At 52.2% G+C, this 13,153-nt stretch overlaps 2 protein-coding genes across 4 annotated transcripts in view; both read left to right on the forward strand.

The window, feature by feature from the left end:
* ERICH1 (glutamate rich 1) overlaps positions 1–1,402 on the forward strand; it is a 65,224-nt gene extending 63,822 nt beyond the window's left edge. The window contains exon 6 of one of the 3 annotated variants that reach the window (XR_004429166.1): positions 847–983. Coding sequence is in view for 2 of the 3 variants with exons in the window: in XM_033177764.1 (XP_033033655.1) it covers positions 847–1,016 (170 nt within the window). In the remaining variant the exon portion in view is untranslated. Of the gene's footprint in view, positions 1–846 lie in introns of all 3 variants that reach the window. The other 2 variants (XM_033177764.1, XM_033177779.1) reach the window with 2 other exon arrangements.
* A 5,305-nt stretch (positions 1,403–6,707) lies between these two features.
* On the forward strand, positions 6,708–9,790 carry LOC117063924. The gene is made up of 2 exons (XM_033177801.1): positions 6,708–9,171; positions 9,308–9,790. Exon 1 carries the CDS (start codon positions 6,840–6,842, stop codon positions 7,680–7,682), a length of 843 nt encoding a protein of 280 aa, XP_033033692.1. The 5' UTR covers positions 6,708–6,839; the 3' UTR covers positions 7,683–9,171; positions 9,308–9,790.
* Positions 9,791–13,153: the final 3,363 nt, after the last annotated feature.

The following is a 13,153-nucleotide window of genomic DNA, read 5'->3' on the forward strand; positions in this document are numbered from 1 at the left end:
GCTTGAAATGACACCATTTGCCGCCTCGCAGTGTCGGTACAGAGTGGGGATTCCGCGTAGCCATGCGGGGACCTCTGTGGACCCACCGGCCGCCAGCAAAATGCTGTTCCTGTGACCACAGGACAGAGGCTCCGAGTCCTTGTTGGCTGACACTGTGGCCGCCGCCACTCCTCGAGGCCCCAAGTCCCAGTCCTGTGGCCCCTCCAACCTGGCAGCCAACCTCAGGGTGGCAGAAGAGCCCTCTGGTATGGAGAACCTCTTTTTAAAGCTTGCATTTGACTCCATCAGGCCTGCCCAGGTAATCTGCCTGGGCAGATTATCCAGGAGGGGCAGGTGACAGGGCCAGGCTAGGCCCTCCTGTCCCTGTGGTGAGGCTGTGGTGAGGAAGTCCAGGAACCACAGTCCAGCTGCAGCCCCAGCCCTGGGAGCCAAAGACTGGGGCCCAGCCAGAGGCCACTTGGGCACGAAGAAGGGTAGCAGCAGCTGGAGCTAAGAATGGCCTCTAGAAAGGGGCCGTGCCAGCCACTCTCTCAAACGTGGTCTATGGGGATGGGTTGGGGCCCCTCCTGGATGCCCCCTGGGAACTGGTGGGCCCAGCCTTACATTTGGACATTAAAGACAAAGGAAACGCCAGCCAGTCAAACCACCTCTGCCATTCTTCCTCTTCCGGGGGTGGCTGGGTTGAAGGCAGTGCTCGCGTTCATGACCCTTTCTCTACGTCTGATTTGTCACAGATCCAACAGCATCTGGGATCTTCCTCTGAAAATCCCTCTCATTATCGCAAGGAATTTCTGCATATTACTCAGTCCTTTAATTTAATGTGGCATGGCATTTATATCATTCTAGCCTCCACCCTCACTCCTGATGAAAAAGGGCACACCTGGCGTTCAGCTGAAACTCATGCAGATGAACTCCATAATCAAGCCCCTGTACGAAATCCAGTGGCCAACGATGCCATTCCCCGCAGAGACCCAGACTGGATTTACCATCAGGGAGACTGGCACAGTCTGCACTGATGGAGCAGGAGCATCGCCATCTTAGACAAGCATCACCACTGTAAGTTCTGGTTTAGAAACCGCCTAAATCCAGCCCCAAAACATCAGCCTAATGGCTAATGTCAACATGACCTTAAACCACAAATGAAACCTCTGACCAGAGACGTGCCAACCCCGAGATAACCTCTCCTCTGACCAGAGACATTCCAATCCTGCAATAAGACTGTCCTGCACACAGAAACATTCCTAGCCTGTCATAAGCTGCCCCTCCCAGAACTCTTAAATACCCTTAGTCTCTAAGAGAAAAGGCTCCTGACCAAAATTGGGCAGAAGCCCCTCTCTGGTTTATTCTCCAAAATAAACCTGTCTTAGACTGTTGAGCTGCTTTTCATGTTTCTTTCTTCTTTCTTCAACTCTTGCAGTATCTATCACCATTATTGTTATGGTTTCCTATTCCTTAGGAAATACACTCTCTACTGTGTGTGACTGTGCATGAGAGAGGAGTGGAATGGGAGTGGGGCACAGAGGAAAGAAGGAAGGAGTGCAGAGGACAGAATGGATGCAGATAAGGAGCGAGCAAGCCGGAGAAAAGGCCATGTATGCCTCCGGAACGATGCCCCATGATGGTTACTGCGTGATCCACTCGGCCCCTGGAACTGACCACAGCAAAGAAGAAAAGAGGAGCTCCTGCGAGGGCAGGTGCCGGTGCACCATTGTCCAGAACATGAGACCCACACGTAGGTGAGAAGGTAAGTCTATGTGAGAGCAGGGCAAATGAAAACAAGTGAGACTCCTGTTATATACGGTCCTGGGTGTGCTGACATACAGAATTCCTCTCTGCAGGCTTAATTACTATTTGCCATGTTGGATTTGCTTACAACCTGCCTGTAGCATGAGGGCGTCTGAGCGTAAAAGTGAAAGAGCGTTTTAGAATAAGTTGGACAGTGTCTGTCTCCTATCTAGAGACAGCCAAGTCCTTGCTGTTAGAAAGACTTAGGTGGAGCTGAAGAACAAAATCAAACGCAGCTATTCTCCCTAGTCCCTTGGGGCGTGACTTGGTGTGGGCTTGGCCTGAGGTCCCGTCGTGCATCAGGGCTCGGCGGAGACCACTTGGGGTTGGTTTTCCTTTTTGTTGTTCTCCATATCTTTCTGTGGTGAGTTGGGCTGAAGCGAATTTGTTACTAAAGATAATCAAAGTACTCAAGTGAGCACCAGGGCGCAACTCCCCAGGGCACTGGCGTCCAGCCTGAGATGATTTGGTCACCGCGAGCAAAGCCATTGTGACCCGCTGTCTCCAGCTTGGTAGGTGTTCCCACCTTGGGTCCCGCTGGAGGCACAGCAGCCACGGGCACAGTCCTCTCCTAGGGCAAACCCATGATGTATCCACCTGCACTGACACCACGGACACCACTGCCCGCCCCTTGCAGCAACGGGGACACTGATGTCGGCCCAAGTCCTTATGGGGACGTCTCCGTGGCGGCCTTGGGGGGATGTCACTGTGGTGGCCTCGGGAATGTCACCTAAGCCGTCTCTGGTAGCTGGTGAGAGGTTCCTTTCCATCTTCCCCTTCAGTGTGTGTCTTTACATAGTTGCCAATACGGATCCATAATTTTTGAATTTATTTAAAACTGTAGTCAACATTGTTTGATGTATAACATACATATAGAAACATAATAAACCATAATGTCACACCTCCTGGAACTCTCACAAAATGCCGAGACCCCTGTAACCCACACCCAGAACGGGAAACAGCCCTCCCCAGCGCTGCAGCCCCTCGAGGAGGCCCCCTCCTAGCTCCGCCCCTCCAGTCACTCTAAGTTTTCTCTTACCAAGCTTCTGAAGGAGCTTCCTGGCCATCCATCCTAACGGTAGCACAATATGCTAATAAGTTAACGGACCTCAATTAACTTAGCTATTCTTTTATTTGTGAACTGTTACGTTGCCTTAGGATGAACAGGGTCTTAAAGTCTTTGGTGTATTTTGCATTATTTTCTTACTTAGGTTGAAAGAACTGGGGCTTTTGAGGCAAAGTCTACACTTAAAAAATACATTTTTATTGTGATAAAATACACATACTGTAAAATTTACATTTTAAAATATAGAGTTCCTAAACCTAAACTCTGTCCCCATTAGACAGGAACTACGCACCTGGCAGCCACCGACCATCCTACCTTCTGTCTCTGTGGCTCCGACTCCTCTGGGGACCTCTCCTCGGTGCCACCCTCTAGGATTCATCCTTCTGTGACCAGCTTATTTCACTCACCATACCATTCTCAGGGTTCCTCGTGTTATAGCCTGTGTCGACTCCCCTCCTTTTTAAGGCTGAATTCATATTCCATTTGTTAAAAGAAACACTTCAACTGAATTAAATTTAAAGGAGTTTAATTGAGCAATGAATGATTCATGAATCGGGCAGCGCCAGAATCACCGCAGATTCCGAGAGACTCCAGGGATGCCTCATGGTCAGAACAAATATACAGACAAAAAAAGGAGGGGGGGAAGTGATGTATAAAAATGGCCAGAGAGGTGCAGAACAGCTGGATTGGTTCCAGGTTGGCGTTTGCCTTATTGAAACAGTTTGAACACTCGGCAGTCTATGCGTGGTTGACGTATGGCCGCTGGGATTGGTCAAGACTCGGCCACTGTCACAGGCACAGACTCCTGAATTAGGTTTTCAGTCCTGTCTGCTATTAAGGTGAGTTACGGTTCGTCCACAAGGACTCAAATATAGATGTCCTGGCATCCTTCGCCGGCCATGTTTAGTTCGCGTTAGCACATTGCACTGTGTTTGTTCATTTGCATTCATCTGTACATGGACTTGGTGCTGTTTTTGCCTTTTGGCTGTTGAAGTAATGTTGCTCCGAACGTGGGTGTACAAGCACCTGTTGAGTTCCAGCTTTCAAGGTGGGGGTTTATGCCCATAAGTGGAAGTGCTGGATCATACAGTAATTAAATTTGGGTTTCGTTTTCTGAGGAACTTTCACATCGTCTTCCACAACGGCTGCACCGTTTTTCATTCCCAGCAGCGGCGCTCGAGGGTGCTCGTTCCTGCTTATCCTCACCAGCACTTATTTCTGGTTTATAACAGTACCTGATAATCATCCCGATGGTTATGAAGCAGCACCTCGTGGTTTTGATTTGCGTTTCCATGCTGATGAGTGGTGTCAGACGTCTTTTTGTGTGCGTGTTGACCTTTGTATATCTTCTTAGGAGAAATGTGCATTCCAGTCCTGTGCCCACTTTTGGGTTTTGTTTACCACGGCTTTTATAAACCAGTTCTACATCATATGAGCTGTGTGCCTCTGGTCTCTCCAAGTAGCTTAAATTCTCTGAGCCCGAGGCATCTCCTAGGAATGAAGATGCCCTGTAAGCTCAACACCATTATTCACGCCTAAGACAACTAACACCAATTCCCTAGCATGCCTAAGACAACTAACACCAATTCTCTAGCATGCCTAAGACAACTAACACCAATTCCCTAGCTTCTGAGTGACCATAGGAATTATCACCAGAACACGACACTTTGGAAAGTGAATGAGTTGGGATTAATAATTATGCCGGAACAGCAGGTGTGAGCCAGAATAATCCCAGGCAAGCTCGTGGTCACTTTATGTGATATCAACTCCACTCCGTTCCTATTTGGATTTCCCCACTGTCCCCAGGACGTCTTTCCAACTAGCAGCCAACAGTCGGGCTCTGCATTTGGTTGCGGGCCTGTGTTGTCTCATTGATCTCTGTCTGCTGCTTCCCTAAAGGCGGTGACTGCTGGGGCCAGGCCACAGTCTCGCTCTTGTGGAATGGATTCTCCCTCCATCACGTAACCTTTCCTTCTGCCAGCTGCGTTTCCTGCCACCGGAAGTAAGGTCTGCAGGCGTCGGATTCAGAGGGCATGTGGGTGCAGGGTGAGCTCAGGGAAGGCGTCGGTGGGGTGGCATGGAGCACCAGGGCAATCCCTTGTCTGAAGAGGTGACTGCAGAGCCGTCGCTGGTAAACCCATGCAGAGATGCCTCAGCGCCCGCAGACGCTCTGCCTCCAGGTCCCCGATGCCTCGGCAACTGTCAACGGCCTTTTCCTAAATCAGTGCCTTCATCTGGGTTGCAAAATAGTCGATCTAATTTTACCGTTCCTGCCACATTTATTACCAAGCATTCTGTGAAAAAGGTATTTTCTCAAGAGGAGATGAAACAGTTTCTCTTAAGCAAGGGAGAGCTGCTGAAGTCAATCCCTTTCCTCACTGATTTCCAAGTAGAGAGTTGACAATGATGTCGTAGTGGCCGCTGAAGGGAAATGAGATGCCCTGCCCCTCCCACTCCATTTCAGCCTCTCTCTCCCCTCACTCTTCCCCAACCCTGCCTGTCCCTCTCTCTCTGGCTCTCCTGTCCCCGCCCCCAGCTCTCTGTCTCTCTCCCTAATCCCCCTTCCCACTTCGTGGACTCCCAGGTTCTTCTTTGGCCAGTGGGAGCCCCTCTGGGCTGGCTCCTGCATCTTCTCCACCTGCCCCATTGCCAAGGGCACTTTCTTGCTCTGAAGGCCCCGAAGCCCCACGCTCACCTGAAACTTTCCGTGCCCCAGAGCTGGGATCAGCTGCTTCTCCAAGGAGCCCTGGGATGATATGTTTAAAGACAGATTTCAAAATTAGAATCAGTATTTTCAAAATCCCTTTCCCTCTTTTCCCACTCCCACCCACCCCAGCGTCTCACAGTATCAGGCAGGTTTAGGAGATGAGGACCCTGTAAGCCCAGCGCCACTTCCCTTCCCAACCTTGTACTAACAACTTAAGCTGGACCAGACATGAACTTAAACCCAAAACAACTGACATTGACTTGCAGCGTCTGATTCAACTTAACTGAAATGCGGCCTCAATCCATATCCATATTGGCCTCAATCTAGCCATGGCAAGTATGTGCGATAAGCCAGGGACTGTGGTTCCCCAACAAGGCATCTTCCTGAAACCACTGAACCCGTGCAAGACTAGAGCTCTACCGTGCACGAACGAGGACTGTTCTTGGCTGCGATGATTAACATCTGCTGTCATTTGTAAACTGTTTACACACCGCCTTGGCGACGGGACCCCAGATCTACTTCCCAGTCACACTCTCCTGGGCTCTCCTGGGATTTCACTGGACCTTTCACCATGAATCGGTGAAGCCTCCTGCGGTGGCCGCGGCCCCTTGCTGTCGCTTTAGGAGGTCAGGTCTCGGCTCTGCAGGCCTCGGAGCCCACAGCAGAAGAGACCCTTTTATCAGCATGGGCTGCGGGGCGGCTGCCCCTCCTCAGGTCAGGGTGGCCTGAACTTGCGTCCTGCGCCTCATGTCCTCCTTCTCTCCCGCCGTTGGGCACGGCGCTGGCTCTGGAATCTGAGCGTTGGCACGGTGCCTCCCTGGCCGGCTGCCTGGCTGCTTCCCTCTCCGTGCCTGGGGCCGGCCTCGGGGGCACCTGCAGTCACCGGGCGGCTGCTGCTGGGAGCTCAAGCCCGTTTCATCCTCACTTTAGGAGGTGCCCATGTCCTGCCGAGGATGGTAACTGATGAAAAGCGAGTTGAGACGACAAGGGCCGCCCTTTCAGTGGCATCCGTGAGTGGATGTCAGCCCCCAGGGCAGAAAAAGGAGAGCGCACTCTGCCTGCATTCTCTCCTGAGACTGTCACTAAAGCTGGAACAGGGAGGCCCAGTGCGGACAGGGCCGTTGAGTCAGACCCGGGACAAAGTGCTGACTCGGCCTGGCGGAGGTCGGCATCCTCCTCGACAGCACTGAAGGGGAAGTAGCTCCCTCCCACGCACAGAGGAACGCGGGCTCCGCGCCGGGCCGCACACTCAACACACATTCAGCTCTGTGCACTCCCAGCATGGAGCGAGCACCAAGACCACACCCTGCCAGCCTTGTTCTTCTGAACATGCCCCAAAGCCAATGCTGGACGTGCAGGTCACACTCAGCAGGGAGGCCCCACGTGGCCGGGGTCACTCAGCGGCAGGGAGGCCCCACGTGGCCGAGGTCACTCAGCGCAGGGAGGCCCCACGTGCCGGGGTCACTCAGCGCAGGGAGGCCCCACGTGGCCGGGGTCACTCAGCAGGGAGGCCGCCCCCGCCTGGCCTGGTCCTGGGGTGCTCAGGCCCCGCAGCCCTGGGTGTCGGATGTTGCAGCTGCCGCCTTCTCCCGGACGCCCAGCACACGCTTCCCCGGGCCTAGTCCTGTCACGGCTCCTCCCAACCTGGGGCCACCGCTGCTCCCAGCCCTGACACCGATTCCTGGGAAGCTCTTGCTGGTGCCCAGCTGTCAGCTCACCTGCTCTGATGAGCCGTCCGCCCTGTGCAGCTGCTCTGTCTTCGCGTGGACGGACAGCACTGGCGTCCGCGGACGGACAGCACCGGCACTCATGGTCAGGCTGCTCAGCCAGGGGCCACAGAGCCTCGGAGCCGCGTCTTCCCGCTCCTGCCTCCTGGAGGGAGTGCTTTATGATCTGAGCCCACCTTCCTGCGGGAAGAGCTCAGAGCAGCCGGCGCTTGGCACCCCTTCCCCCCACCCTCTCGGGAGAGGTGCGGTCCTGGAGTCTAAGGAAGGTGACAACAGGGCTCACCTCTCCCCTGTGGACCCTCCCCCCAGGGCCGGGGGCTCTGAGCACCTCCACCATGCACAGGATACACCCACCCTGGAGTTCTCTGTGCTTGACCTTGAGGACAGCACAGAATAAAAGAAAGCCCTGCTATTAGCCAAGAAGCCAGGTTACCACACTCTGAGCGTACAAGCCCTTTCGCAAGCTCTATTCTTGTTGTTTTCAGGGTGAAATGCAAATAAATAGGTATGTGTTATTTTAACTAAATACTTGGTTATTCTAAAGACAGCTCCACTGGCACAGATATGCCATCTCTTGCTCTCCCTGGATGCTGGTAGGTGCTGGTGGACGGGAGGAAAGCCTGGCCTCAGTTTTCTGCCCCCATGTCTAAATTCATCCAGGCAATAAAGTGCATCTGTGTCTGTACAGGCAGTAACTCAGATCAGCCCTTCCACAGTGGCACACGGTTCCACAGAAAATCCTGTTATCAATAATAGCATCTGAAAGAATTTAGGAAATCACCCTGCTGAGCTTAACATATTTGCACTAGTATGCAGATATCCTTGAACACACCTGTTGGAACTAATCCACTCAAAACTATGCAGAGATTATAGGCAGGAAAATGTCCTGGGTATAGATTTATGGGAAATGACAGAACTACTCTCTATTTTTGCCTTTGGAAAATTAGATTCCCAGTATTATATATTTGAATCTACTATCATTATGTAATTGTTAAATTTCCTCTTTAATTTTCATCTCTGACATGTGGTTTTTACCCAGTCATCAAAATATAAAATAACTGTTTCAATCACTTGCAAAGGAGCTTTCTTTCCAGTATTTTCAAAATGCAAAACATGGAAGTATGATTTGTTGTTCTGCATTTAAGATGCACTTTGGCAGTGGTGGTGCCAGGCCGGTGGCCACAGGGCTGCCCCGTGTTCACATGGAGTGCACGCTGGAGCGAAGGGAAGAACCAGAACCAGCGGACTCCTTCCTGGCTTCCTACTTGGGATTAAAAACCCCTTTTGTTCAGATGTCTGCTGTACTTTTGTGTGTTTTTTTTGTTTTTGTTTTTTTGCTTTTTCTTTTCTCTGGTGACCTCGGCCACAGGCAGCTGTGTGATTTGTGTCCAGTTTGGGACACGACTGTGTCAGCCCCACAGGTCCCAGCACCTCCCCTCTTGTGACCTGGAGTCAGCGTCCTTGCCGTGGGCCTGATGTGTGGATGTGAGTGGTTTCCATTAAAGTGCACAGGATGATGGTGAGAGTCCACGCTGGGGCTGCTGTCACGATACCCGAGACAGGTTCATCCGTAAAGAAAAGAAACGTATTTCTCGTAGTTCTGGGTGCTGGGAAGTCCACTGTGAAGGGGCTGACGTTCTAGGGAGGGGACGCATTCAGGCCACAGCAGCCTTCAGGTGAGCAGTGTTGTGCCTTTCGCTTTCTCTGGTCTCTTCACAGCCTGTTTCTAAGATGCGCACACGTGTTACTGTCTGTGCACCTCACGGTGGATTCTAGCTGCTGTCTGACCTGCCATCATTTGCATCAGCCACACTGTACGTTTCCATTGCTGTGGCAGGAACTAATTGTCCCCATGTCCATTCTGCCCTCCTCCTTTCACTGATGCGGTGAGTTTTAACTTGCAGGCGCACACGGCGTATAACTGTTCTGGCCAGTGAGGTCCTTAGGGAAAGCAAAGGCTGCAACTTTCAGGCCAGGCCCTTATGAAAAATCTGTCTACCCATCTCCCATCCCTCCTCCCAGGGGCTGGAGTGCTGTGACGTGGCTGTAGGGAACCAGCTTCAGCCTCGGGGATAGACCATCTGCCAGCAGTAGAGCAAGACTGAAAGACTCAGAGTCCAGCTGGCCCCGTGGGCAGGGCCCCGTCTCCCCTGAACCTGTCACCCCACAAATGCAGCTCCCCTAATGATGACACTCCCTGATACCACAGAGAAGTCCTGGGAGCAGCTATAGGATGTCACCTTGGGAGACAGTGGGGAGTGTTTCTGGGGATCATCCAGGAGAGTGAGCTGGCCTGACTCCATGGGGGCTGCCAGGCAGCTTCCCGGGTTGCCTGGACCCCTTCACCAAGGGACCATTCGTTTGTATTTTCCCTCCTAGCAGACCTACTGTGCTATCTGCTGCCTTTCCAGTGTGACTCACTGTTTCCTTTTCAAATTGCAAGTCCTTTTAAAATAAAAATAAAAATTTGTTTTCAAATTGCAAGTCCTTTTTAAATTATCCTACACACAAATGTCTACCCTTGTGTAGGTCCAGTGCCAAGGTAAAATTCACTCAAACTCCTGCCAGACCCTCCTCTTTGCCTAATTCTGGATTTCATTAAGAACACAGACTCAGCATCCACTTGGTAAGGTTCACGCGTCTTGTCGCCAGTGCCACCGTTGTTAGTAACAGTTGTGGTTCAGAGACAACCAGTGGCACGACAGGATTCACTTCCTGAGAGGTAGGATCCCTCCCCCTTGTGATCCAGAAACGGTTACGATGACCCCACCTGTCTCTGAAAGCAGGGCGTGTAACTGCTGCCAAGGGCGCGCCGAGGGCCTGAGCACAACTCCCACCACCTGTGTGGACCACCTGTGTGATTTGTGTCCAGTTTGGGACACGACTGTGTCAGCCCCACAGGTCCCAGCACCTCCCCTCCTGTGACCTGGAGTCAGCGTCCTTGCCGTGGGCCTGATGTGTGGATGTGAGTGGTTTCCATTAAAGTGCACAGGATGATGGTGAGAGTCCACGCTGGGGCTGCTGTCACGATACCCGAGTGTGCACCTGAACACTGGGATGACACCCTCCCTCACGGGATTTTGAGAAGGATTAAATGAGGACCCTGTATGAACATGGAGTGCTCGGTAGGCCCTCGGCACAGATTAACTGATGTGAACTGCTTTGCCACGTGACTTCCGGGATGAGCCTGTTTCCCAGCAAGACCAGGTGTGGGCAGCACACTTCTGCACCCCTGGGGCACCTGGTTCACTGGACACTCACCGGAGGCACCAGCGAGGAATTTGCAGAGGTCACATGTCGCCTGTATTGTTCACAGCAGGCACCACCAGGCCCTCCTTTGCCGTCTTCTTCATGACAAGCAGGTGCAGGGGCAGGGGAAGGCGGGGCTCTGATGCGCCTCCCCGTGGACGCGGCCCTCAGTGAGGTGGGGCTGCGGCTTGCACGGCTCCCTCAGCATCCAGCCTGGCGGCAGGGGCTGGGCCACAGGACCCAAGGAGAGGCTGGTGCTGTCAGGACATAGTTCATCTGCCTGGCACCTTCCATCAGTTCCCCCCAATGCCAGTTTTATTACTTGGGAATAAAATGCAGTTTCCAAAATGGATTTCTGTTCTGCATTTAATTAAACACCAGTTTAGGCAAATTTCCCAATTTTTGTGAGAGCTAAAGATTTTTCAAGGACTTAAATTGTTACTCTTGGTAGGATCATTTTTTTTAATCTACGGAGAATCATCCTGAATACATACGGCTGCTGTAGGCAGAGAAAAATGTTTTTTCTCCTTTTAATTAGAGCTTTTGAATCGCTCTATCAGTTTTTCTCAAAGTCACTCTAGTTTGTGACACTGTGAAGCCGGTTTGAGTAAACATGGTCTTCTCCTGCTTGAGTCTCATAACATTTGGTTCATGGAGACGTCATTAAACCTCTGCTGAGGAGCAAGCGAGTTTTGATCACTTTTGATAATGGCTGCCATCTTGCAAGGCCAATGCCAAACCTTCAGAGAAAGAATTACAACAGCTCCTGCTTTAAACAATCCGTGTTTCTCCACTGCACGTCGTCCTGGAGTAACTGCATGTTGGAGACAAATGAGAGCAGCCAGTGCCAAAAACATGCATCTCAGTGCATCTCACGGATGTGCAGACATGGCACTCAATGTGCAGAAATGCCTGATGATCCCATTAGCACCGGTTCCATTTCAGGACAGAAGGAGCCAGTGGGGGCCAAGCGTGAAGTGGATAGCACGGCTGGAACTGCGGTGAAAGATACCAGGACCCGAAAGTCCTAGAAATTCAGATTTCTGGGCTGGGCACCATGGCTCACGCCTGTAATCCCAGCACTTTGGGAGGCTGAGGTGGGAGGATTGCTTCCAAGAGTTTGAGACCCACCTGGGCAGCAAAGCAAAATTACAGAAATTCAAATTCCTGCCAACTCCCAAGCCTCCACGGTCGCCTCCCTGACACCACGGTCAGCCACGCCCTGCACTGGGTCAGGGCTGAGGGAACGATGGCAGGATGATGGCAGGTCTCTCATAGAATTCCTTCCGAAGAAAGATGAGGGTTGGGGGGACAGCAAGGACAGCACGACTCTCTGCCATCAGGTTCAAGAGATTTACCTTTTCAAGCACAGCTTCAGGCATGCAGTGTTTTCTAAATAATCAAAGCATCTTTTACATTAAAAATGCCAGAATAAACCCTGCTTGTGTAATTTCGGGGGGAGAGTTAGACTGAAAGTTTTTTCAACAATAGGAAATCATTTTGGGGCAAAGTCCACAAGGCCCATTTCCAGTGGGGACCGGACGGGGTCTCCTTGCAGGTGCGTCCCGATGCAAGGACAGCGCATCTGTGTGGTCACAGCTCAGCTCAACGCAGACTCCAGTGCCAGCCGAGGGGAAGGGGCCTTCCCTGCCAGGGGCCACACCCACCTCCCCCGGGGTGAATGAAGCTCAGGTTCACTGCTCTGTGTGGAATTTGTCTCTGAAATCCCCTCACCCTGACTCAGGCCTTGAATAAAAATTTCATTTTTCAGAAAGCAAAGAGGAGAGATTACAGCCGTGACCAGCCCGTGGGAGGAGGCGGATCTCAGTTCTTCTGGCCCTGGGCCCCGTAGTTCCCGCCTCCGAGAGAGCGGACAGTGTGTTCAGGGCCCGGCCTCCCGCGAGCGTTCAGCATGTGTTGGGCTTCTGGGAAGTGGGTGCAGGGCTGGGCCCGAAACTCACGTGTAGGCGTTGCTGGTAAACCTTGCCCCACTCACCCCAGGTCCACTCGGGAGCCCCAAGACCTGCTGCGGGGGGAGAAGTGTTTGGATAGGTTGGCAACACGTCTGTCATAGAACGGGTCAGGCTGGATGTTTTCCTCCTAAGACCAACACTGGGGTAGAGAGGGAGAGACGCGGCTGGGCCCTGAACGCCACTCGTGCAGCGCCTGGAAGGCACTGGGGTCCTGTTAACCTGCTGCAGGTGATTCTCTACGTCTATGGCTGGAGGTTAGCCTTATGTCCCATTACGTTCTCATCAGAAACAAAATGAAAATGAAATACTTAAAGCATCTACCAGAACCGAATTCGGCCTGGAAAGCAGTGACCTTAGCTGACGAGTGAGTTGTGCTGTTTGATTATCATGAGTAAGGCTCCTCTTTCATAGTAAAATCTCATTAAAGAATCTTCCTTGACTTTGACAGTTTTTCTGGGTCACAAGCAAGAAAACACCACCTGTGGGCCCCAGCGAGAGACTAAATTTACAAACGGACGATGACCACAGCGCATGGAAAGGAAGGAGCCGCCCTCTGCAGAAGCCTCGAAGCCAGAGCCTGCCGCAGGCCAGACCTGCAGGAGGCCAGGCACTTGCCTTAGGACGGGGCCAGGAGGCCACACAGTGA

The sequence above is a fragment of the Trachypithecus francoisi genome, unplaced genomic scaffold (assembly GCF_009764315.1).
Source record: "Trachypithecus francoisi isolate TF-2019V2 unplaced genomic scaffold, Tfra_2.0 Contig01558, whole genome shotgun sequence".
Lineage (NCBI taxonomy): Eukaryota > Metazoa > Chordata > Mammalia > Primates > Cercopithecidae > Trachypithecus > Trachypithecus francoisi.